This window comes from Pseudochaenichthys georgianus, unplaced genomic scaffold, assembly GCF_902827115.2.
Source record: "Pseudochaenichthys georgianus unplaced genomic scaffold, fPseGeo1.2 scaffold_773_arrow_ctg1, whole genome shotgun sequence".
Lineage (NCBI taxonomy): Eukaryota > Metazoa > Chordata > Actinopteri > Perciformes > Channichthyidae > Pseudochaenichthys > Pseudochaenichthys georgianus.
The window spans coordinates 50300-76550 of NW_027263321.1; the positions used below are offsets into that span (position 1 = coordinate 50300).

Sequence of the window (26251 nt, forward strand, 5' to 3'; positions counted from 1 at the left end):
GCTGTTAGTGCATGTAAACGGTCTGCAGAGGAACTACTTCCCACCAGCTGTTAGTGCATGTAAACGGTCTGCAGAGGAACTACTTCCCACCAGCTGTTAGTGCATGTAAACGGTCTGCAGAGGAACTACTTCCCACCAGCTGATAGTGCATGTCAACGGTCTGCAGAGGAACTACTTCCCACCAGCTGTTAGTGCATGTAAACGGTCTGCAGAGGAACTACTTCCCACCAGCTGTTAGTGCATGTAAACGGTCTGCAGAGGAACTACTTCCCACCAGCTGTTAGTGCATGTAAACGGTAAGCAGAGGAACTACTTCCCACCAGCTGTTAGTGCATGTAAACGGTCTGCAGAGGAACTACTTCCCACCAGCTGTTAGTGCATGTAAACGGTCTGCAGAGGAACTACTTCCCACCAGCTGTTAGTGCATGTAAACGGTCTGCAGAGGAACTACTTCCCACCAGCTGATAGTGCATGTAAACGGTCTGCAGAGGAACTACTTCCCACCAGCTGTTAGTGCATGTAAACGGTCTGCAGAGGAACTACTTCCCACCAGCTGTTAGTGCATGTAAACGGTCTTTGCTGCATAGTTCAGTATTTATGTTGATACTGTGCAGTACTATATAAATACTGGGATATGAATACAGCTCAGTACTATGTAATACAGTACTATATAAATACTGTACAGTACTATGTAATACAGTACTATATAAATACAATACTATATAAATATTGTACAGTATCACGTGACATAAGTGTTTTTGTGACAAAAGCTATGTTAGCAGTTAGCCGTTAGCTCAACAGAACAACTGACCCGTTACTTTTTTGTCTCACTTTTCTCAGAATAAATCCATAACTATCGCCTGGTTGGTTTAATAAACACCGGTTCCTCCATCCTGTCCCCGGCTAGAGACGGTAACCGTTAAAACACCGTTAAAAATGCCGTTAAAACACCGACTAACAACCAAAACAAACCGTTAGCATGAAGCTAACGGTTAGCATTCGCTGTAGTTCTTACCTTTAAAGAAAACAAAGAGCTCCAGGGTCTCGGAACATCCCGGGGAAGCCTCTCTCTGCCGGTACCGGGAAGAGGACCCGTCAGTACCGGCTCATCTCTCCGGTCACTGCGGGGAAACAGTTACTAAAGTCAGGAGAAGTTTTCTCTCTCGGGCCTCACTGTGAGAAACTGCAGCTGGCCGCCATCTTGTGCCTGACTGAGGACCAGAGGAGCGGAAAGTCTTCAGCTTCTTCACTGGAGGAAAAGTACTCATACTACAAGTACTCTACTGGGAGGAAAAGTACTCATACTGTACAGGTACTTTACTGGGAGGAAAAGTACTCATACTGTACAGGTACTTTACTGGGAGGAAAAGTACTAATACTGTGCAAATACTCAACTGGGAGTAAAAGTACTAACATCAAAGTACAACACTGTACAAATACTCAACTGGGAGTAAAAGTACTAACACCAAAGTACAACACTGTACAAATACTCAACTGGGAGTAAAAGTACTAACATCAAAGTACAACACTGTACAAATACTCAACTGGGAGTAAAAGTACTAACATCAAAGTACAACACTGTACAAATACTCAACTGGGAGTAAAAGTACTAACACCAAAGTACAACACTGTACAAATACTCAACTGGGAGTAAAAGTACTAACACCAAAGTACAACACTGTACAAATACTCAACTGGGAGTAAAAGTACTAACACCAAAGTACAACACTGTACAAATACTCAACTGGGAGTAAAAGTACTAACACCAAAGTACAACACTGTACAAATACTCAACTGGGAGTAAACTGATGGAGAGTAAAAGTATTTAATTACGATGAAGAAAATGTACTTAAAGTATTCAGAGTAAAATAACACATTGTATAAAATATTTCTAAGCAAATCTTCACTTTTCAGAAGCTGGAAAGTGTTTTTTTACATAAACCAATTTATTTTCTGTTAAAGGTGGGGTGTGTAATTTATTTCAGATACACTTGTTGTATTCCATGGAGTGCTTTGACAATAAATCCATAAAACATATCATCAGTGGAAGCCGTGGCGCTGTAGAAAGCACGATCATCATCATCATCATCATCATCATCATCATCATCATCATCATCATCATCATCACATCATCATCATCATCATCATCATCATCATCATCATCATCACCACCTGAGCCGGCTGAAGTGACTGGACGGCCTACCTGCCTGTCAGCCTTCCATCGGGGCACACACTGATCTCTGCCCTCATTGGTCATGTGCGCGCTCGTGTGTGTTGGAGGAGGGGCTCTGTGAGGAAGTCTGAAGGAAGGGGCAGATTTTTCCGGTTGTGTATTTTCAAATTCTAGCGCACTCGAGCTGTTTCTCCAACATTACCTTCCTTTAACCTACTTATGGTGTATCTGTTTTAAAGGTCTCATCATGTCATGCTATTTTTAGGCATATAGCATAGGTCTCAGATATATACAAATAAAAACAGATAATTAATTTTAGCTAATATAAAACAGACCATATTACTTCCAGAACACGTCTCATTGTTTCTGACAGCAACGTTTCTGATTGGCCCGTGGGTTTAAAGCCCGCCCATATTTTAGTAATGTCGTCATGACGCAGCAAATCTGGATCAGCTCCGTTGTTCCCCGTTTTTAGAGATGTGGGTACGGAGGAGAAGAGAGAGGGGTTTGTTTCTGACACTTTGAGAGTCTCCTGACACACCGGGGGACATACCGGGGACACATGGTGACACACAGGGGACACACGGGGGACACATGGTGTTGTAGAAAAGACATCTCTTAGTGAGTCTCCTGACACACCGGGGACACACCGGGGACACATGGTGATGAAGAGAAGACATCACTTAGTGAGTCTCCTGACACACCGGGGACACACCGGGACACATGGTGACACACCGGGGACACATGGTGATGTAGAAAAGACATCTCTTTGAGAGTCTCCTGACACACCGGGGACACACGGGGGACACGGGGGACACATGGTGATGTAGAAAAGACATCTCTTTGAGAGTCTCCTGACACACCGGGGACACACCCGGGACACACCGGGGACACACGGTGATGTAGAAAAGACATCTCTTTGAGAGTCTCCTGACACACCGGGGGGACACCGGAACACACGGTGATGACACATGGTGATGTAGAAAAGACATCTCTTTGAGAGTCTCCTGACACACCGGGGACACACCGGGGACACACAGTGATGTAGAAAAGACATCTCTTTGAGAGTCTCCTGACACACCAGGGACACACCGGGACACACCGGGGACACACCGGGACACACGGTGATGTAGAAAAGATATCTCTTTGAGAGTCTCCTGACACACCGGGACACACCGGGGGGACACCGGGACACACCCGGGACACACCCGGGACACACGCTGATGTAGAGAAGACATCAGAAAGTTACTTTTGCATGACAGGAGAGCTTTATAATAATGTAGGATGGTTTAATCTTTACCGACTAACCAAAGGCTCTTCCTCAGGTGTGTCAACGAGTGATGGCGAGATGAAGCTTTGAAGCTTTGGAGCTTTGGAGCTGGCTCTCAAAGGGTTTCCCGAGGCTTCACCTGAACCCGTTGAGTCAGGAGTGAGACTCATCAGGCCAACAGAGTGCCCGTTGAGCTCCCAGTGAGGACAGAACAGCTCTCACCATGTGTCCATGTAATCAATGTCCCTGCTGGGTGATGGTGATTGGAGGAGGCGGGTCAGCACCGCATGGAGCGTTAGCTTCTATTAACAAGCACGAGACGTATCGACCCGTCATTGATCCAGGGACCCTGAAGTCTTCCAGGTGAGCCCAGGTGAGTCCCGAGCCCAGGTGAGTCTACCTGGAAACACTGTACTTCACTCTTAATACACTTTATTAGGCTTCATTCCATTGTTTCTGAAGGTCCCACCAACCGGAAGCGGTTTCCTCCATGCTTTTACTCTGAAGGTCCCATCAACAGGAAGCGGTTTCCTCCATGCTTTTACTCTGAAGGTCCCAGCAGCCGGAAGTTGGGGGTTTTAAAGATGGCGCTGGGTCTTGCCGCTGTTCCACGCTTGTTTCTCCCGCGTGTTACTCCCGCCGTTCTCCCCGGATTCCCGGCGGGTTTGTGATGAGCTTCCGGTTACCGAGCAGAGTCACCGGATGCCTCGCGCTCACCGGACGGTGTTATGGCTGCTGGTCGCGTGCAGCTCCGCGTTCCTGCTGTTCCAGCTCTACTACTTCCGGAACTACGTCAGCAAGGTGAGAGCCGGGCACCGCAAGAAACAAGGGAAATGTAATGTTTATCTAATATTTGTATATATATTATTATTTATTATATTTCATAATATATATTAATTTATATTCCAACATTTTCTAACTTTTTATTTTATTTCATATTTCGTCTTTTTTAATTATTATATTTATATATTTTCTAAATCACAAAAGAATATAGTTTATTTATTTACTATTTTAATATATTATTTATTAATTTATATTCCAACATTTTCTAACTTTTTTAATTGAAAATTAATATTCTTTATTTTATTCTTCTAAAAATGGTGTTTCCTAAAAGATCAAGAAACTTAAAAAAAACACACATACTTATGATTACTTCTTCTCTCCTTGTAGAGCGTGTTCATGTTTATATTTATATCATTAAATCTAATATTGCAACCCCCCCCCCCCCCCCCCCCCCCCGCAGCCCGGCCCTCACATCCTGAGCCGCTCGGGTCACCTGACGCCCAGCGACGTCCAATGGGTGAGTCAGAAAACACTCGCCTTCTTCACCAGATGATCCCCGCCTGACCCGAATATGAATTATACAGATGTGAATAAAACATGTATATCCTATTATACACAATCAGCAGACACACGTGCACGTATACACAACAATAAATACAACACAGCAGTCACTTCAATATCTTTGGAGAGAGAGATTATTCCACTCAGTCAGTCTTCATGTCCTTTAAAGCTTCTCAACAAAGGACCTCAACCCTCCACCAGGGACACTCCACTCTGATCTGAATCCAGCTCAGACCCCGGTCAGTGAGGAACTGGAGCCTCTGGCAGCGTCTCCTCCTCAGCGCTCTGCTGGTCAACATGCGCTCGCTTCTCTTTAGTGTTGTGGAGTATTCCAGGACTGCGTGCTTTCATTTGATTGTGTTTAAAATGAGATGAGTTTTCGGCTGACTTTCACACTCTGCCCAGATGAAGACCAGCCTCTGGCACGGTTACAGAAAGGTGATCAGAGCGCACGTCGCTGTTCCAGAGAGCGCCCCACGTCAGCAGAGCAACCGGGCTTTCACCGTGTCGTTTGCCCCCCGTCCTGCAGCAGGGCTTGTACTGTGTCGTCTGCCCCCCGTCCTGCAGCAGGGCTTGTACTGTGTCGGCTGCCCCCCGTCCTGCAGCAGGGCTTGTACTGTGTCGTCTGGCCCCGTCCTGCAGCAGGGCTTGTACTGTGTCGTTTGCCCCCCGTCCTTCAGCAGGGCTTGTACTGTGTCGTTTGCCCCCCGTCCTTCAGCAGGGCTTGTACTGTGTCGTCTGCCTCCCGTCCTGCAACAGGGCTTGTACTGTGTCGTCTGCCTCCCGTCCTGCAACAGGGCTTGTACTGTGTCGTCTGCCCCCCGTCCTGCAACAGGGCTTGTACTGTGTCGTCTGGCCCCGTCCTGCAGCAGGGCTTGTACTGTGTCGTCTGCCCCCCGTCCTGCAGCAGGGCTTGTACTGTGTCGTCTGCCCCCCGTCCTGCAGCAGGGCTTGTACTGTGTCGTCTGCCCCCCGTCCTGCAACAGGGCTTGTACTGTGTCGTCTGCCCCCCGTCCTGCAGCAGGGCTTGTACTGTGTCGTCTGCCCCCCGTCCTGCAACAGGGCTTGTACTGTGTCGTCTGGCCCCGTCCTGCAACAGGGCTTGTACTGTGTCGTCTGCCCCCCGTCCTGCAGCAGGGCTTGTACTGTGTCGTTTGCCCCCCGTCCTTCAGCAGGGCTTGTACTGTGTCGTCTGCCTCCCGTCCTGCAACAGGGCTTGTACTGTGTCGTCTGCCCCCCGTCCTGCAGCAGGGCTTGTACTGTGTCGTCTGGCCCCGTCCTGCAACAGGGCTTGTACTGTGTCGTCTGCCCCCCGTCCTGCAACAGGGCTTGTACTGTGTCGTCTGCCCCCCGTCCTGCAGCAGGGCTTGTACTGTGTCGTCTGGCCCCGTCCTGCAACAGGGCTTGTACTGTGTCGTCTGCCCCCCGTCCTGCAGCAGGGCTTTTACGTTGTAGTCTGCCCCCCGTCCGGCAGCCTTAGTGATACACATAGTACATTACATCTGCATAGCGCCTTCCAAGGGACCCACGGCCGCTTCCCATGGTGAGCAAGCAAACAAGAGGGGCAAGTGATAAAGTAAAACATTACATCAATAGCAGTAGGAGTGGTTAGGGCCGGGGTCAAAGGTCGTCCCGGTGTATTTCTAGGTCCCTATAGTAACTAACTGAATAACTGATGCTACCTGATTACTAATCCGTCAGGTAATCTCATGTAACAGTGAATATTACTAACATGCCGTTAGAGACCCTCCCTGGTCCCTGGCTCGAGCCTCTGATCCATGTGTGGTCCTCTCCAGAGGGAAGGAGTCATCACATACAGAGACTAGTTCAGCCTCTGATCCATGTGTGGTCCTCTCCAGAGGGAAGGAGTCATCACATACAGAGACTAGTTCAGCCTCTGATCCATGTGTGGTCCTCTCCAGAGGGAAGGAGTCATCACATACAGAGACTAGTTCAGCCTCTGATCCATGTGTGGTCCTCTCCAGAGGGAAGGAGTCATCACATACAGAGACTAGTTCATCCTCAGGATCCATGTGTGGTCCTCTCCAGAGGGAAGGAGTCATCACATACAGAGACTAGTTCCTGAGCAGTGTCCTTCACATGCTGATATCAAGAGAGGGAGTCACACAGTCACAAGATGGAGGAACAGAAAGCAGTATTCAATGTTTACTTCAGAGGATGCAGCATTGGTTTTTATTAATGTATAAAGCCATTTTAGGTAAGCTTCCACTGTACATATGTGCCAGATTTGCTCCAGTTTGTGACTCTTACAACCTCAGATCCAGTGCCTGGATACGGTTCCAGGTTCCTGCTGTGCGGACTGAGGCTGGGAGAAGGAGTCTTTTTTATTATGGTCCTTGGTCTTGGAATGACCTTCAATCACGCCTCAAACTGAGGGCACTTGTCTCAATAGCATGTTTTAAATTAAAGTTGTCTGAAGTCCTTACCACCAGCTGCTCTTGCAGTAATAAGTAGTGCACCTTTCGTACTGTCCTAATGTGCACAATGTAGTGACTGCTTTTTTATCTTTTGTTTTCTTAGTTATGTTCTCTGTATTTTATATGTTTGTGTTATGTGTTATGTGTAACGTTGCTGCCTTCTTGGCCAGGTCAGCTTTGCAAATGAGATTATATCTCAATGCTTTTATCTGGTTAAATAAAGGTTAAATAAAATAAAAATAAAAGTAGCTCCACGTCAGAAATGAGCATGCTTGATGTCTCTCTCCATAGAGGCTGAGTCATCATGTTCATCACAGAGCTATCATCTGCCTCAAGCAGTCCTGATGCTCTTCCAAGTCATCACACATCCTGTCATGTTCACAGCTGCAGCTGGTACCCTTGTTAGCATGCTACTCTCATGTTCACAGCTGCAGCTGATACCCTTGTTAGCATGCTACTCTCATGTTCACAGCTGCAGCTGATACCTTTGTTAGCATGCTGCTCTCATGTTCACAGCTGCAGCTGGTACCCTTGTTAGCATGCTACTCTCATGCTCACAGCTACAGCTGGTACCTTTGTTAGCATGCTGCTCTCATGTTCACAGCTGCAGCTGATAGCTTTGTTAGCATGCTGCTCTCATGTTCACAGCTGCAGCTGGTACCCTTGTTAGCATGCTACTCTCATGCTCACAGCTACAGCTGGTACCTTTGTTAGCATGCTGCTCTCATGTTCACAGCTGCAGCTGGTACCCTTGTTAGCATGCTACTCTCATGTTCACAGCTGCAGCTGGTACCCTTGTTAGCATGCTGCTCTCATGTTCACAGCTGCAGCTGGTACCCTTGTTAGCATGCTACTCTCATGCTCACAGCTGCAGCTGGTACCCTTGTTAGCATGCTACTCTCATGCTCACAGCTGCAGCTGGTACCCTTGTTAGCATGCTACTCTCATGTTCACAGCTGCAGCTGGTACCCTTGTTAGCATGCTACTCTCATGTTCTCAGCTGCAGCTGATGCCCTTGTTAGCATGCTGCTCTCATGCTGGAGGAGGACACTCAGTGTTTTACCAATATGAACGCTCTCTGTTGTCCCCGCAGCAGACGGTGAAGACTTTCCTAGCGTTAGCTCGGCGCTACGAGCTAACGCTGTTCCTCGCTGACACCGCCGCGCTCACGCTGCTCTCCCATGATGCATTGCGGCAGCGCGACCGTCTGGTGCGCGAGCCGCACTGCAGCTTCCTGTGCACCAACCGGCCAATCACAGCCTTCGCTCTGCACGCCAACCTGTGGAAGTACGAGGTGAGTTTCCTGCTGTAAAGTGTTGGAGAACAAATACTTCGTTACTGTGCTTCAGTACATGTTTCTGATATCAGTACTTTACTTTGACTTCTTACATTTTGAACCCAAATACCCTTAACCCTACCTGGGTACAGGATGTGTGTACTTCTACCTGAAAGGATGTGTGTACTTCTACCTGAGTAAAGGATGTGTGTACTTCTACCTGAGTAAAGGATGTGTGTACTTCTACCTGGGTAAAGGATGTGTGTACTTCTACCTGGGTAAAGGATGTGTGTACTTCTACCTGGGTAAAGGATGTGTGTACTTCTACCTGGGTAAAGGATGTGTGTACTTCTACCTGAGTAAAGGATGTGTGTACTTCTACCTGGGTAAAGGATGTGTGTACTTCTACCTGAGTAAAGGATGTGTGTACCTCTACCTGGGTAAAGGACGTGTGTACTTCTACCTGAGTAAAGGATGAGTGTACTTCTACCTGGGTAAAGGATGTGTGTACTTCTACCTGGGTAAAGGATGTGTGTACTTCTACCTGGGTAAAGGATGTGTGTACTTCTACCTGAGTAAAGGATGTGTGTACTTCTACCTGGGTAAAGGATGTGTGTACTTCTACCTGAAAGGATGTGTGTACTTCTACCTGAGTAAAGGATGTGTGTACTTCTACCTGAGTAAAGGATGTGTGTACTTCTACCTGGGTACAGGATGTGTGTACTTCTACCTGAAAGGATGTGTGTACTTCTACCTGAGTAAAGGATGTGTGTACTTCTACCTGAGTAAAGGATGTGTGTACTTCTACCTGGGTAAAGGATGTGTGTACTTCTACCTGGGTAAAGGATGTGTGTACTTCTACCTGGGTAAAGGATGTGTGTACTTCTACCTGGGTAAAGGATGTGTGTACTTCTACCTGAGTAAAGGATGTGTGTACTTCTACCTGGGTAAAGGATGTGTGTACTTCTACCTGAGTAAAGGATGTGTGTACCTCTACCTGGGTAAAGGACGTGTGTACTTCTACCTGAGTAAAGGATGAGTGTACTTCTACCTGGGTAAAGGATGTGTGTACTTCTACCTGGGTAAAGGATGTGTGTACTTCTACCTGGGTAAAGGATGTGTGTACTTCTACCTGAGTAAAGGATGTGTGTACTTCTACCTGGGTAAAGGATGTGTGTACTTCTACCTGAGTAAAGGATGTGTGTACCTCTACCTGAGTAAAGGATGAGTGTACTTCTACCTGAGTAAAGGATGTGTGTGTACTTCTCCTTGAGTAAAGGATATGTGTACCTCTACCTGAGTAAAGGATGTGTGTACTTCTACCTGAGTAAAGGATGTGTGTACTTCTACCTGGGTAAAGGATGTGTGTACTTCTACCTGAGTAAAGGATGTGTGTACCTCTACCTGAGTAAAGGATGAGTGTACTTCTACCTGAGTAAAGGATGTGTGTGTACTTCTCCTTGAGTAAAGGATATGTGTACTTCTACCTGAGTAAAGGATATGTGTACTTCTACCTGAGTAAATGATGTGTGTACTTCTACCTGAGTAAAGGATGTGTGTACTTCTACCTGGGTAAAGGATGTGTGTACTTCTCCTTGAGTAAAGGATGTGTGTACTTCTACCTGAGTAAAGGATGTGTGTACTTCTACCTGAGTAAAGGATGTGTGTACTTCTACCTGAGTAAAGGATGTGTGTACTTCTACTTGAGTAAATGATGTGTGTACTTCTACTTGAGTAAAGGATGTGTGTACTTCTACTTGAGTAAAGGATGTGTGTAATTCTCCTTGAGTAAAGGATGTGTGTACTTCTACCTGGGTAAAGGATGTGTGTACTTCTACTTGAGTAAAGGATGTGTGTAATTCTCCTTGAGTACAGGATGTGTGTACTTCTACTTGAGTAAAGGATGTGTGTACTTCTCCTTGAGTAAAGGATGTGTGTACTTCTCCTTGAGTAAAGGATGTGTGTACTTCTCCTTGAGTAAAGGATGTGTACTTCTCCTTGAGTAAATGATGTGTACTTCTACTTGAGTAAAGGATGTGTGTACTTCTACTTGAGTAAAGGATGTGTGTACTTCTCCTTGAGTAAAGGATGTGTGTACTTCTCCTTGAGTAAAGGATGTGTACTTCTCCTTGAGTAAAGGATGTGTGTACTTCTCCTTGAGTAAAGGATATGTACTTCTACCTGAGTAAAGGATGTGTGTACTTCTACCTGAGTAAAGGGTGTGTGTACTTCTACTTGAGTAAAGGATGTGTGTACTTCTGCTTGAGTAAAGGATGTGTGTACTTCTCCTTGAGTAAAGGATGTGTGTACTTCTACCTTAGTAAAGGATGTGTGTACTTCTACTTGAGTACAGGATATGTGTACTTCTACCTGAGTAAAGGATGTGTGTACTTCTACCTGAGTAAAGGATGTGTGTACTTCTACTTGAGTAAAGGATGTGTGTACTTTTATCATCTCTGGAATTAACCAATGACGGTCCAGAGTTTTATTTGATCCTCTGATGTTCGTTTATCACTCGCTCCCAGGCCGGCTTCCTATTGGCTGCCGAGCAGAAAGGCTTCGAGGTGATGGAGCTGCGAGGAGACGACCCCCGATTGGCCAGTCTGGACACCCTATCAGGAAACCAGATCCCGCTCCACTTCCTGCTCCGCCTCCACGGCCACATCATACAGGTGGGACTGGTCACCTGACCCAACGACAGGTGGTGTTAGATGTACCTGTCCCTGCAGGTGGTGTTAGATGTACCTGTCCCTGCAGGTGGTGTTAGATGTACCTGTCCCTGCAGGTGGTGTTAGATGTACCTGTCCCTGCAGGTGGTGTTAGATGTACCTGTGTCCCTGCAGGTGGAGTTAGATGTACCTGTCCCTGCAGGTGGTGTTAGATGTACCTGTCCCTGCAGGTGGTGTTAGATGTACCTGTGTCCCTGCAGGTGGAGTTAGATGTACCTGTCCCTGCAGGTGGTGTTAGATGTACCTGTCCCTGCAGGTGGAGTTAGATGTACCTGTCCCTGCAGGTGGAGTTAGATGTACCTGTCCCTGCAGGTGGAGTTAGATGTACCTGTCCCTGCAGGTGGTGTTAGATGTACCTGTCCCTGCAGGTGGTGTTAGATGTACCTGTCCCTGCAGGTGGTGTTAGATGTACCTGTCCCTGCAGGTGGTGTTAGATGTACCTGTGTCCCTGCAGGTGGTGTTAGATGTACCTGTGTCCCTGCAGGTGGAGTTAGATGTACCTGTCCCTGCAGGTGGTGTTAGATGTACCTGTCCCTGCAGGTGGAGTTAGATGTACCTGTCCCTGCAGGTGGTGTTAGATGTACCTGTCCCTGCAGGTGGTGTTAGATGTACCTGTCCCTGCAGGTGGTGTTAGATGTACCTGTGTCCCTGCAGGTGGTGTTAGATGTACCTGTCCCTGCAGGTGGTGTTAGATGTACCTGTCCCTGCAGGTGGTGTTAGATGTACCTGTCCCTGCAGGTGGTGTTAGATGTACCTGTCCCAGCAGGTGGTGTTAGATGTACCTGTCCCTGCAGGTGGTGTTAGATGTACCTGTCCCTGCAGGTGGTGTTAGATGTACCTGTCCCTGCAGGTGGTGTTAGATGTACCTGTCCCTGCAGGTGGTGTTAGATGTACCTGTCCCTGCAGGTGGTGTTAGATGTACCTGTCCCTGCAGGTGGTGTTAGATGTACCTGTCCCTGCAGGTGGTGTTAGATGTACCTGTCCCTGCAGGTGGTGTTTCTGTACGAGCGCAGCGGGAACTATCTCTGGCACGGAGCGCTCCGTCTGAAACCTGGAATGGATCGACGCTTCGCTTCGTTCAAACGGCTCGACTACGGACGCCACGCCGGAGCCTACGACAGGTAGCACCTCTTTATTACTGTTGTTGTTTGTTAATGGTTGTTTGTGGTTAATACTGTCACAGTGAGTTGTTGTTGTTGTTGTTGTTGTTGTTTATTAATGGTTGTTTGTGGTTAATACTGTCACAGTGAGTTGTTGTTGTTGTTGTTGTTTATTAATGGTTGTTTGTGGTTAATACTGTCACAGTGAGTTGTTGTTGTTGTTGTTGTTTGTTAATGGTTGTTTGTGGTTAATACTGTCACAGTGAGTTGTTGTTGTTTATTAATGGTTGTTTGTGGTTAATACTGTCACAGTGAGTTGTTGTTGTTTATTAATGATTGTTTGTGGTTAATACTGTCACAGTGAGTTGTTGTTGTTGTTTATTAATGGTTGTTTATGGTTAATACTGTCACAGTGAGCTGTTGTTGTTTATTAATGGTTGTTTGTGGTTAATACTGTCACAGTGAGTTGTTGTTGTTGTTGTTTATTAATGGTTGTTTATGGTTAATACTGTCACAGTGAGCTGTTGTTGTTTATTAATGGTTGTTTGTGGTTAATACTGTCACAGTGAGTTGTTGTTGTTTATTAATGGTTGTTTGTGGTTAATACTGTCACAGTGAGTTGTTGTTGTTGTTGTTGTTGTTTATTAATGGTTGTTTATGGTTAATACTGTCACAGTGAGCTGTTGTTTATTAATGGTTGTTTGTGGTTAATACTGTCACAGTGAGTTGTTGTTGTTGTTTATTAATGGTTGTTTGTGGTTAATACTGTCACAGTGAGCTGTTGTTGTTTATTAATGGTTGTTTGTGGTTAATACTGTCACAGTGAGTTGTTGTTGTTGTTGTTGTTGTTGTTTATTAATGGTTGTTTGTGGTTAATACTGTCACAGTGAGTTGTTGTTGTTGTTGTTGTTGTTTATTAATGGTTGTTTATGGTTAATACTGTCACAGTGAGCTGTTGTTTATTAATGGTTGTTTGTGGTTAATACTGTCACAGTGAGTTGTTGTTGTTGTTTATTAATGGTTGTTTGTGGTTAATACTGTCACAGTGAGTTGTTGTTGTTTATTAATGGTTGTTTGTGGTTAATACTGTCACAGTGAGTTGTTGTTGTTTATTAATGGTTGTTTGTGGTTAATACTGTCACAGTGAGTTGTTGTTGTTTATTAATGGTTGTTTGTGGTTAATACTGTCACAGTGAGTTGTTGTTGTTTATTAATGGTTGTTTGTGGTTAATACTGTCACAGTGAGTTGTTGTTGTTTATTAATGGTTGTTTGTGGTTAATACTGTCACAGTGAGTTGTTGTTGTTTATTAATGGTTGTTTGTGGTTAATACTGTCACAGTGAGTTGTTGTTGTTGTTTATTAATGGTTGTTTGTGTTTAATACTGTCACAGTGAGTTGTTGTTGTTTATTAATGGTTGTTTGTGGTTAATACTGTCACAGTGAGTTGTTGTTGTTTATTAATGGTTGTTTGTGGTTAATACTGTCACAGTGAGTTGTTGTTGTTTATTAATGGTTGTTTGTGGTTAATACTGTCACAGTGAGTTGTTGTTGTTTATTAATGGTTGTTTGTGGTTAATACTGTCACAGTGAGTTGTTGTTGTTTATTAATGGTTGTTTGTGGTTAATACTGTCACAGTGAGTTGTTGTTGTTGTTTATTAATGGTTGTTTGTGTTTAATACTGTCACAGTGAGTTGTTGTTGTTTATTAATGGTTGTTTGTGTTTAATACTGTCACAGTGAGTTGTTGTTGTTTATTAATGGTTGTTTGTGGTTAATACTGTCACAGTGAGTTGTTGTTGTTTATTAATGGTTGTTTGTGGTTAATACTGTCACAGTGAGTTGTTGTTGTTGTTGTTTATTAATGGTTGTTTGTGTTTAATACTGTCACAGTGAGTTGTTGTTTATTAATGGTTGTTTGTGGTTAATACTGTCACAGTGAGTTGTTGTTGTTTATTAATGGTTGTTTGTGGTTAATACTGTCACAGTGAGCTGTTGTTGTTTATTAATGGTTGTTTGTGGTTAATACTGTCACAGTGAGTTGTTGTTGTTGTTTATTAATGGTTGTTTGTGGTTAATACTGTCACAGTGAGTTGTTGTTGTTGTTGTTGTTTATTAATGGTTGTTTGTGGTTAATACTGTCACAGTGAGTTGTTGTTGTTTATTAATGGTTGTTTGTGGTTAATACTGTCACAGTGAGTTGTTGTTGTTTATTAATGGTTGTTTGTGGTTAATACTGTCACAGTGAGCTGTTGTTGTTTATTAATGGTTGTTTGTGGTTAATATGTGTCACAGTGAGTTGTTGTTGTTGTTTATTAATTGTTGTTTGTGGTTAATACTGTCACAGTGAGTTGTTGTTGTTTATTAATGGTTGTTTGTGGTTAATACTGTCACAGTGAGCTGTTGTTGTTTATTAATGGTTGTTTGTGTTGTGCCCCTTCAGGCCGGAACTCGTCCTCACGGTCCTCGACGGCCTCGATGTTCGAATTCCTCGAAACGTTTCCCGTTTTCTCTCCGAACAAAAACACGCTCGCTTCCTGGAGTGCCGACACCGAGACGCTCGGAACTTCCTGCAGGTAGACGCGCTTTTATTGTGAAGGGGAGAGAAAGTGAAAAGTGTTTTAGAAATGAGACTGGAAGTTAATTTAAACGAGATGTTCTGCAGCTCTATCCTGACGACTCCTCTCCGGAGGCCGTGGAGTTTCGGAGGAAAGTGAAGTCGCTGCTTCATCTGGCGGCGCGGACGTTAGCTCCCCTCAACATCCCCTTCTGGCTGAGCAGCGGCACCTGCCTGGGTATGGATACAACATGACAACATATAACATGCTAACGTTACAGCATAACAACATATAACATGCTAACATGCTAACGTTACAGCATAACAACATGCTAACGTTATAACATGCTAACATGCTAACGTTACAACATGACAACATATAACATGCTAACATGCTAACGTTACAGCATAACAACATGCTAACGTTACAACATGACAACATATAACATGCTAACATGCTAACGTTACAACATGACAACATATAACATGCTAACATGCTAACATGCTAACGTTACAGCATAACAACATGCTAACGTTACAACATGACAACATATAAGATGCTAACATGCTAACGTTACAGAATAACAACATGTTAACGTGACAGCATAACAACATATAACATGCTAACATGCTAACGTTACAGCATAACAACATGCTAACGTGACAGCATAACAACATATAACATGCTAACATGCTAACGTTACAGCATAACAACATGCTAACGTTATAACATGCTAACATGCTAACGTTACAACATGACAACATATAACATGCTAACATGCTAACGTTACAGTATAACAACATGCTAACGTTACAACATGACAACATATAACATGCTAACATGCTAACGTTACAACATGACAACATATAACATGCTAACATGCTAACGTTACAGCATAACAACATGCTAACGTTACAACATGACAACATATAAGATGCTAACATGCTAACATGCTAACGTTACAGCATAACAACATGCTAACGTTACAACATGACAACATATAACATGCTAACATTACAGCATAATAACATATTAACGTCACAACATAATAACATATAACATGCTAACGTTACAGCATAATAACATATAAGATGCTAACATGCTAACGTTACAGCATAACAATATATTAACGTTACAACATGACAACATATAACATGCTAACATGCTAACGTTACAGCATAACAACATGCTAACATTACAGCATAATAACATATTAACGTCACAACATAATAACATATAACATGCTAACATGCTAACGTTACAGCATAATAACATATAAGATGCTAACATGCTAACGTTGCAGCATAACAATATATTAACGTCACAACATAATAACATATAACATGCTAACATGCTAACGTTACAGCATAATAACATATAAGATGCTAACATGCTAACGTTGCAGCATAACAATATATTAACGTTACAACATAACAACATATAACATGCTAACGTTACAGCATAACAACATATAACATGCTAACATGCTAACGTTACAGCATAACAACATGCTAACGTTATAACATGCTAACATGCTAACGTTACAACATGACAACATATAACATGCTAACATGCTAACGTTACAGCATAACAACATGCTAACGTTACAACATGACAACATATAACATGCTAACATGCTAACGTTACAACATGACAACATATAACATGCTAACATGCTAACGTTACAGCATAACAACATGCTAACGTTACAACATGACAACATATAAGATGCTAACATGCTAACATGCTAACGTTACAGAATAACAACATGTTAACGTGACAGCATAACAACATATAACATGCTAACATGCTAACGTTACAGCATAACAACATGCTAACGTGACAGCATAACAACATATAACATGCTAACATGCTAACGTTACAGCATAACAACATGCTAACGTTATAACATGCTAACATGCTAACGTTACAACATGACAACATATAACATGCTAACATGCTAACGTTACAGTATAACAACATGCTAACGTTACAACATGACAACATATAACATGCTAACATGCTAACGTTACAACATGACAACATATAACATGCTAACATGCTAACGTTACAGCATAACAACATGCTAACGTTACAACATGACAACATATAAGATGCTAACATGCTAACATGCTAACGTTACAGCATAACAACATGCTAACGTTACAACATGACAACATATAACATGCTAACATTACAGCATAATAACATATTAACGTCACAACATAATAACATATAACATGCTAACGTTACAGCATAATAACATATAAGATGCTAACATGCTAACGTTACAGCATAACAATATATTAACGTTACAACATGACAACATATAACATGCTAACATGCTAACGTTACAGCATAACAACATGCTAACATTACAGCATAATAACATATTAACGTCACAACATAATAACATATAACATGCTAACATGCTAACGTTACAGCATAACAATATATTAACGTTACAACATAACAACATATAACATGCTAACGTTACAACATGACAACATATAACATGCTAACGTTACAGCATAACAGCATGCTAACGTTACAACATGACAACATATAACATGCTAACGTTACAGCATAACAGCATGCTAACGTTACAACATGACAACATATAACATGCTAACGTTACAACATAACAATATATTAACGTTACAACATAACAACATATAACATGCTAACGTTACAGCATAACAACATATAAGATGCTAACATGCTAACGTTACAACATGACAACATATAAGATGCTAACATGCTAACGTTACAGCATAACAACATGCTAACGTTCCAACATGACAACATATAACATGCTAACATGCTAACGTTACAGCATAACAACATGCTAACGTTACAACATGAGAACATATAACATGCTAACGTTACAGCATAACAACATGCTAACGTTACAACATGACAACATATAAAATGCTAACGTTACAGCATGACAACATATAACATGCTAACGTTACAACATAACAACATGTAACATGCTAACGTTACAGTATAATAAGATATAAGATGCTAACATGCTAACGTTACAGCATAACAATATATTAACGTTACAGCATAACAACATATAACATGCTAACATGCTAACGTTACAACATAACAACATGTAACATGCTAACGTTACAGTATAATAAGATATAAGATGCTAACATGCTAACGTTACAGCATAACAATATATTAACGTTACAGCATAACAACATATAACATGCTAACATGCTAACGTTACAGCATAACAACATGCTAACGTTACAACATAACAACATGTAACATGCTAAAGTTACAGCATAACAACATATAACATGCTAACATGCTAACGTTACAGCATAACAACATATTAACGTTACAACATGACAACATATAACATGCTACCGTTACAGCATAACAACATGCTAACGTTCCAACATGACAACATATAACATGCTACCGTTACAGCATAACAACATATAACATGCTAACATGCTAACGTTCCAACATGACAACATATAACATGCTAACATGCTAACGTTACAGCATAACAACATGCTAACGTTACAACATGACAACATATAACATGCTACCGTTACAGCATAACAACATGCTAACGTTCCAACATGACAACATATAACATGCTAACATGCTAACGTTACAGCATAACAACATGCTAACGTTACAACATGACAACATATAACATGCTAACATGCTAACGTTACAGCATAACAACATGCTAACGTTACAACATGAGAACATATAACATGCTAATGTTACAGCATAACAACATATAACATGCTAACATGCTAACGTTACAGCATAACAACATGCTAACGTTACAACATGAGAACATATAACATGCTAATGTTACAGCATAACAACATATAACATGCTAACATGCTAACGTTACAGCATAACAACATGCTAACGTTACAACATGAGAACATATAACATGCTAACATGCTAACGTTACAGCATAACAACATGCTAACGTTACAACATGAGAACATATAACATGCTAACATGCTAACGTTACAGCATAACAACATATAAGATGCTAACATGCTAACGTTACAGCATAACAACATGCTAACGTTACAACATGAGAACATATAACATGCTAACATGCTAACGTTACAGCATAACAACATGCTAACGTTACAACATGAGAACATATAACATGCTAATGTTACAGCATAACAACATATAACATGCTAACATGCTAACGTTACAGCATGACAACATATAACATGCTAACATGCTAACGTTACAGCATAACAACATGCTAACGTTACAGCATGACAACATATAACATGCTAACATGCTAACGTTACAGCATGACAACATATAACATGCTAACATGCTAACGTTACAGCATAACAACATGCTAACGTTACAGCATGACAACATATAACATGCTAACATGCTAACGTTACAGCATGACAACATATAACATGCTAACGTTACAACATAACAACATGTAACATGCTAACGTTACAGTATAATAACATATAAGATGCTAATATGCTAACGTTACAGCATAACAATATATTAACGTTACAGCATAACAACATATAACATGCTAATGTTACAGCATGCTAACATGCTAAGGTGACAGCACGAAGACCAATAACAGCGTAACGACATATGAAACTCTTGTTGATTGTAAACCGTTGTTGATGTACTTGTTGACGTGTGCCCCCTGCAGGCTGGTTCAGGCAGTGCAGCGTGATCTCGTACAGTCGGGACGTGGACATCGGGATCTTTATTGCAGACTTCAGGCCGGACATCATCGCAGCGTTCAGGACCGCCGGGCTGTCGCTCAAACACAAGTTCGGGAAGGTGGGAACTTTTCTTTTATGGTTCTCACGTTTTGACGCAGGTGTGTGTTTACCCCTCGTTAAGGCATGTGTTTTATTTTGAAGGGCAGGTGGAGGACAGTCTGGAGCTCTCCTTTCTGAGTGAAGACGTCAAACTGGACGTTTTCTTTTTCTACGAGGACGGAGACATCGTGTGGAACGGAGGAACGCAGGCGAGGAGCGGCAGGAAGTTCAAGTAAACACAATTATTAGTTATTATTAGTTCCCCTATCATCATCATCATCATCATCATCATCATCATCATCATCATCCTCTTCATCAGTATATCCCAGCTCTCAGATATATCCAGAGCCTGTCCTCTGATTGGCTGAAACACCAAACAGATCATTGCAGCATTACCCATAATCCCCTCTGTTCCAGCCCTGTTTCCAAAGAGCTGATTCTCTGTCTGTTACTTTAGAAGAAAATAAGGGGACACGTGTTGATGTAGAAGAGACATGGAGAAGAGGGGACACATGTTGATGTAGAAGAGACATGAAGAAGAGGGGACACATGTTGATGTAGAAGAGACATGAAGAAGAGGGGACACATGTTGATGTAGAAGAGACATGGAGAAGAGGGGACACATGTTGATGTAGAAGAGACATGAAGAAGAGGGGACACATGTTGATGTAGAAGAGACATGGAGAAGAGGGGACACATGTTGATGTAGAAGAGACATGAAGAAGAGGGGACACATGTTGATGTAGAAGAGACATGAAGAAGAGGGGACACATGTTGATGTAGAAGAGACATGAAGAAGAGGGGACACATGTTGATGTAGAAGAGACATGAAGAAGAGGGGACACATGTTGATGTAGAAGAGACATGGAGAAGAGGGGACACATGTTGATGTAGAAGAGGGGACACATGTTGATGTAGAAGAGACATGAAGAAGAGGGGACACATGTTGATGTAAAAGAGACATGAAGAAGAGGGGACACATGTTGATGTAAAGAGACATGAAGAAGAGGGGACACATGCTGATGTAGAAGAGACATGAAGAAGAGGGGACACATGTTGATGTAGAAGAGGGGACACATGTTGATGTAGAAGAGGGGACACATGTTGATGTAGAAGAGACATGAAGAAGAGGGGACACATGTTGATGTAGAAGAGACATGAAGAAGAGGGGACACATGTTGATGTAGAAGAGGGGACACATGTTGATGTAGAAGAGACATGAAGAAGAGGGGACACATGTTGATGTAGAAGAGACATGAAGAAGAGGGGACACATGTTGATGTAGAAGAGACATGGAGAAGAGGGGACACATGTTGATGTAGAAGAGGGGACACATGTTGATGTAGAAGAGACATGAAGAAGAGGGGACACATGTTGATGTAAAAGAGACATGAAGAAGAGGGGACACATGTTGATGTAAAAGAGACATGAAGAAGAGGGGACACATGCTGATGTAGAAGAGACATGAAGAAGAGGGGACACATGTTGATGTAGAAGAGGGGACACATGTTGATGTAGAAGAGGGGACACATGTTGATGTAGAAGAGACATGAAGAAGAGGGGACACATGTTGATGTAGAAGAGACATGAAGAAGAGGGGGACACATGTTGATGTAGAAGAGGGGACACATGGTGATGTAGAAGAGACATGAAGAAGAGGGGACACATGTTGATGTAAAAGAGACATGGAGAAGAGGGGACACATGTTGATGTAGAAGAGACATGAAGAAGAGGGGACACATGTTGATGTAGAAGAGGGGACACATGTTGATGTAGAAGAGACATGAAGAGAGGGGACACATGTTGATGTAGAAGAGGGGACACATGTTGATGTAGAAGAGACATGAAGAAGAGGGGACACATGTTGATGTAAAAGAGACATGAAGAAGAGGGGACACATGTTGATGTAAAAGAGACATGAAGAAGAGGGGACACATGTTGATGTAGAAGAGACATGAAGAAGAGGGGACACGTGTTGATGTAAAAGAGACATGAAGAAGAGGGGACACATGCTGATGTAGAAGAGACATGAAGAAGAGGGGACATGTTGATGTAGAAGAGACATGAAGAAGAGGGGACACATGCTGATGTAGAAGAGACATGGAGAAGAGGGGACACATGTTGATGTAGAAGAGACGTGAAGAAGAGGGGACACATATTGATGTAGACGAGACATGGAGAAGAGGGGACACATGTTGATGTAGAAGAGACATGGAGAAGAGGGGACACATGTTGATGTAGAAGAGACATGGAGAAGAGGGGACACGTGTTGATGTAGGAGAGACATGTAGAAGAGGGGACACATGTTGATGAAGAAGAGACATGGAGAAGAGGGGACACATGTTGATGTAGTAGAGACATGAAGAAGAGGGGACATGTTGATGTAGAAGAGACATGAGGAAGAGGGGACACATGTTGATGTAGAAGAGACATGAAGAAGAGGGGACACATGTTGATGTAGAAGAGACATGGAGAAGAGGGGACACATGTTGTTGTAGGAGAGACATGGAGAAGAGGGGACACATGTTGATGTAGAAGAGACATGAGGAAGAGGGGACACATGTTGATGTAGAAGAGACATGGAGAAGAGGGGACACATGTTGATGTAGGAGAGACATGAGGAAGAGGGGACACATATTGATGTAGGAGAGACATGGAGAAGAGGGGACACATGTTGATGTAGAAGAGACATGAGGAAGAGGGACACATGTTGATGTAGAAGAGACATGAAGAAGAGGGGACACATGTTGATGTAGAAGAGACATGAAGAAGAGGGGACACATGTTGATGTAGAAGAGACATGGAGAAGAGGGACACATGTTGATGTAGAAGAGACATGAGGAAGAGGGGGACACATTTTGATGTAGAAGAGAACATGAAGAGAGGGGACACATGTTGATGTAGAAGAGACATGAAGAAGAGGGGGACACATGTTGATGTAGGAGAGACATGGAGAAGAGGGGGACATATGTTGATGTAGAAGAGACATGAGGAAGAGGGGACACATGTTGATGTAAAGAGACATGAGGAAGAGGGGACACATGTTGATGTAGAAGAGACATGAAGAAGAGGGGACACATGTTGATGTAGAGAGACATGAGGAAGAGGGGACACATGTTGATGTAGAAAGAACATGAGGAAGAGGGGGACACATGTTGATGTAGAAGAGACATGAAGAAGAGAGGGGACACATGTTGATGTAGGAGAGACATGGAGAAGAGGGGACATATGTTGATGTAGAAGAGACATGAGGAAGAGGGGAACACATGTTGATGTAGAGAGACATGAGGAAGAGGGGACACATGTTGATAGTAGAAGAGACATGAAGAAGAGGGGACACATGTTGATGTAGAAGAGACATGAGGAAGAGGGGACCATGTTGATGTAGAAGAGACATGAAGAAGAGGGGACACATGTTGATGTAGAAGAGACATGAAGAAGAGGGGACACATGTTGATGTAGAAGAGACATGGAGAAGAGTGGGACACATGTTGATGTAGAAGAGACATGGAGAAGAGGGGACACATGTTGATGTAGAAGAGACATGAGGAAGAGGGGACACATGTTGATGTAGAAGAGACATGGAGAAGAGGGGACACATGTTGTTGTAGGAGAGACATGAGGAAAGGGGGACACATGTTGATGTAGAAGAGACATGAGGAAGAGGGGACACATGTTGATGTAGAAGAGACATGAAGAAGAGGGGACACATGTTGATGTAGAAGAGGGGACACATGTTGATGTAGAAGAGACATGAGGAAGAGGGGACACATGTTGATGTAGAAGAGACATGAAGAAGAGGGGACACATGTTGATGTAGAAGAGACATGAAGAAGAGGGGACACATGTTTGATGTAGGAGAGACATGGAGAAGAGGGGACACATGTTGATGTAGAAGAGACAAGAGGAAGAGGGGACACATGTTTGATGTAGAAGAGACATGAGGAAGAGGGGACCACATGTTGATGTAGAAGAGACTGAAGAAGAGGGGACATATGTTGATGTAGGAGAGACATGGAGAAGAGGGGACACATGTTGATGTAGAAGAGACATGAGGAAGAGGGGACACATGTTGATGTAGAAGAGACATGAGAAGAGGGGACACATGTTGATGTAAAGAGACATGAAGAAGAGGGGACCATGTTTGATGTAGAAGGACGTGTGTCCCCTCTGTGTGAAGAGCGTCTCTTTAAACAAGGGACCCTCCCCTCCTCCCTCCCTCTTCCCCTCCTCCCCTCCTCCCTCCTCCCCTCCTCCCTCCCTCCTCCCCTCCCTCCTCCTCCCCTCCCCCTCCCTCCTCCCCTCCCCCCTCCCCCCCCCCCCTCCTCCCCCCTCCTCCTCCCTCCTCCCCTCCCCCCTCCCTCCTCCCTCCCCCCTCCCTCCTCCCCCCCTCCCTCCCTCCTCCCCCCCTCCCCCCCTCGGTACGTGTTCCCGGGCTTCTCTCTCTGCTGGGCGGAGCTTCTTTCTGGATCTCAAGGTGCGCGTTCCCTGTGAAACGCTCGACTATCTGAGCGCTAACTACGGCCCCGATGTGGAGCGTCCCGCTGCGGAGCTGGGACTGGAAGACGTCTCCTAGCAACGTGCAGGAGAACGGGGCGTGGCCTGTCGCCGAGTGGGCGGAGCTTATCCAAGTTTATTAAAACTACAAATAAAGACAACTGTAGTTTTTTATTCTGAAAACGTTCTGCAGACAAACACACTGGTTGTTCCATCATCATCATCATCATCATCATCATCATCCTCATCATCATCATCATCCTCATATTAATAAATAAAGACGTGCAGGAGAACGGGGCGTGGCCTGTCGCTGAGTGGGTGGAGCTTATTCAAACAAAATGAATAAAACATTTGCAGTTTTTTTTATTCTGGAATCTTTCTGCGGACCCGCTGGCTGTATCATCATCATCATCATCATCATCATCATCATATAAAATAATGAGAACTCACTGAGAACTGACGGCATGTTTATCATGTTAACTAAGTTCCAGTCATTTGTTAAAGTCATCATTTTGAAAAGCGTAATGTTTTAATGTCTGCGTGTTTAAATGCTATCGCATAAAGAGGATGAGGTTTCCAATGGCCGTCCAGAGTCCTCCTCTCTGTCCTCCTCTCTGGTCCTCCTCTCTGGCCCTCCTCCTGGTCCTCCTCCTCTGGTCCTCCTCTCTGGTCCTCCTCTCTGGTCCTCCTCTCTGGTCCTCCTCTCTGGTCCTCCTCTCTGGCCCTCCTCTCTGGTCCTCCTCTCTGGTCCTCCTCTCAGTCCTCCTCTCTGGTCCTCCTCTCTGGTCCTCCTCTCTGGTCCGCCTCTCAGGTCCTCCTCTTCTGGTCCTCCTCTCTGGTCCTCCTCTCGGTCCTCCTCTCTCAGGTCCTTCCCTCTGGTCCTCCTCTCTGGTCCTCCTCTCTGGTCCTCCTCTCAGGTCCTCCCCTCTGGTCCTCCTCTGGTCCTCCTCTCAGGTCCTCCCCTCTGGTCTGGTCCTCCTCTCTGGTCCTCCTCTCTGGTCCTCCTCTCAGTCCTCCCTCTCTGTCCCTCCTCTGGTCCTCCTCTCTGGTCTCCCCTCTGGTCCTCCCCTCAGGTCCTCCCCTCTGTGTCCTCCTCTTCCTCCCTCTGGTCCTCCCCTCTGGTCCTCCTCTCTGGTCCTCCCCTCTGGTCCTCCTCTCTGGTCCTCCTCTCTGGTCCTCCTCTCTGGTCCTCCCCTCTGGTCCTCCTCTGGTCCTCCCCTCTGGTCCTCCTCTCTGGTCCTCCCCTCTGGTCCTCCTCTGGTCCTCCCCTCTGGTCCCTCCTCTCTGTCCTCCTCTCTGGTCCTCCTCTCTGGTCCTCCCCTCTGGTTCCTCCCCTCAGGTCCTCCCCTCAGGTCCTCCTCTCAGTCCTCCCCTCTGGTCCTCCTCTCTGGTCTCCCTCTGGTCCTCCTCTCTGGTCCTCCTCTCTGGTCCTCCCCTCTGGTCCTCCTCTCTGGTCCTCCCCTCTGGTCCTCCTCTCTGGTCCTCCTCTCTGCCCTCCTCTCAGGTCCTCCTCTCTGGTCCTCCCTCTCTGGCCCTCCTCTGTCTTCCTCTCTGTTCTCCTCTCTGTCTTCCTCTCTGTTTCCTCTCTGTTCTCCTCTCTGTTCTCCTCTCACCCACTGAGGATCCACTCTAAATCAAGCAAGATCTCATCATTTCATCGTCTGAAATTGTTGGTTCCAACATCAAAAAGTGAAAGTTTTTACTCATTTCACCTCTGAGTTTAGTTTCAGAGACCTCTCACTCTGTTTCAAAACATCATTTTACAAACGTCTTTGTGATAAATTATTTTGTGTAGTTTCTACAGAACATCAGATCTACCTTTCAGGCGTTTCATTTCTTACACAAATCACTCTTATTTCTATAATAAAATAAACACCTCATTTCATTTGTAATCACTTTTTATTTCAGAGACCTCTCAGTTCATCTTCAGCACCGTCACAACATGTCACATTATATTTTATAATTAAATAAAGTCTCATCATTCTTTCACTGGGTTCAGTTTTCCAGGTGTTTATTAGTCTGTGACGTCACCCTGTCACCTGCCGCTGCCGCGTCACCCTGCC

General features: G+C 44.0%; 1 protein-coding gene across 1 annotated transcript; it reads left to right on the plus strand.

Annotated features, from left to right (window-relative positions):
- The first annotated feature begins 3978 nt into the window (after positions 1-3978).
- Positions 3979-24768, plus strand: fktn (fukutin). Its single transcript, XM_034079933.2, is given in 12 exon segments — positions 3979-4244; positions 4687-4743; positions 8319-8519; positions 11027-11173; positions 12221-12351; positions 14772-14904; positions 14994-15123; positions 19577-19710; positions 19799-19923; positions 24113-24149; positions 24151-24216; positions 24218-24768. Coding segments are annotated over 12 exon segments (1374 nt in total). The 5' UTR covers positions 3979-4145; the 3' UTR covers positions 24332-24768.
- The last annotated feature ends 1483 nt before the right edge of the window (positions 24769-26251 follow it).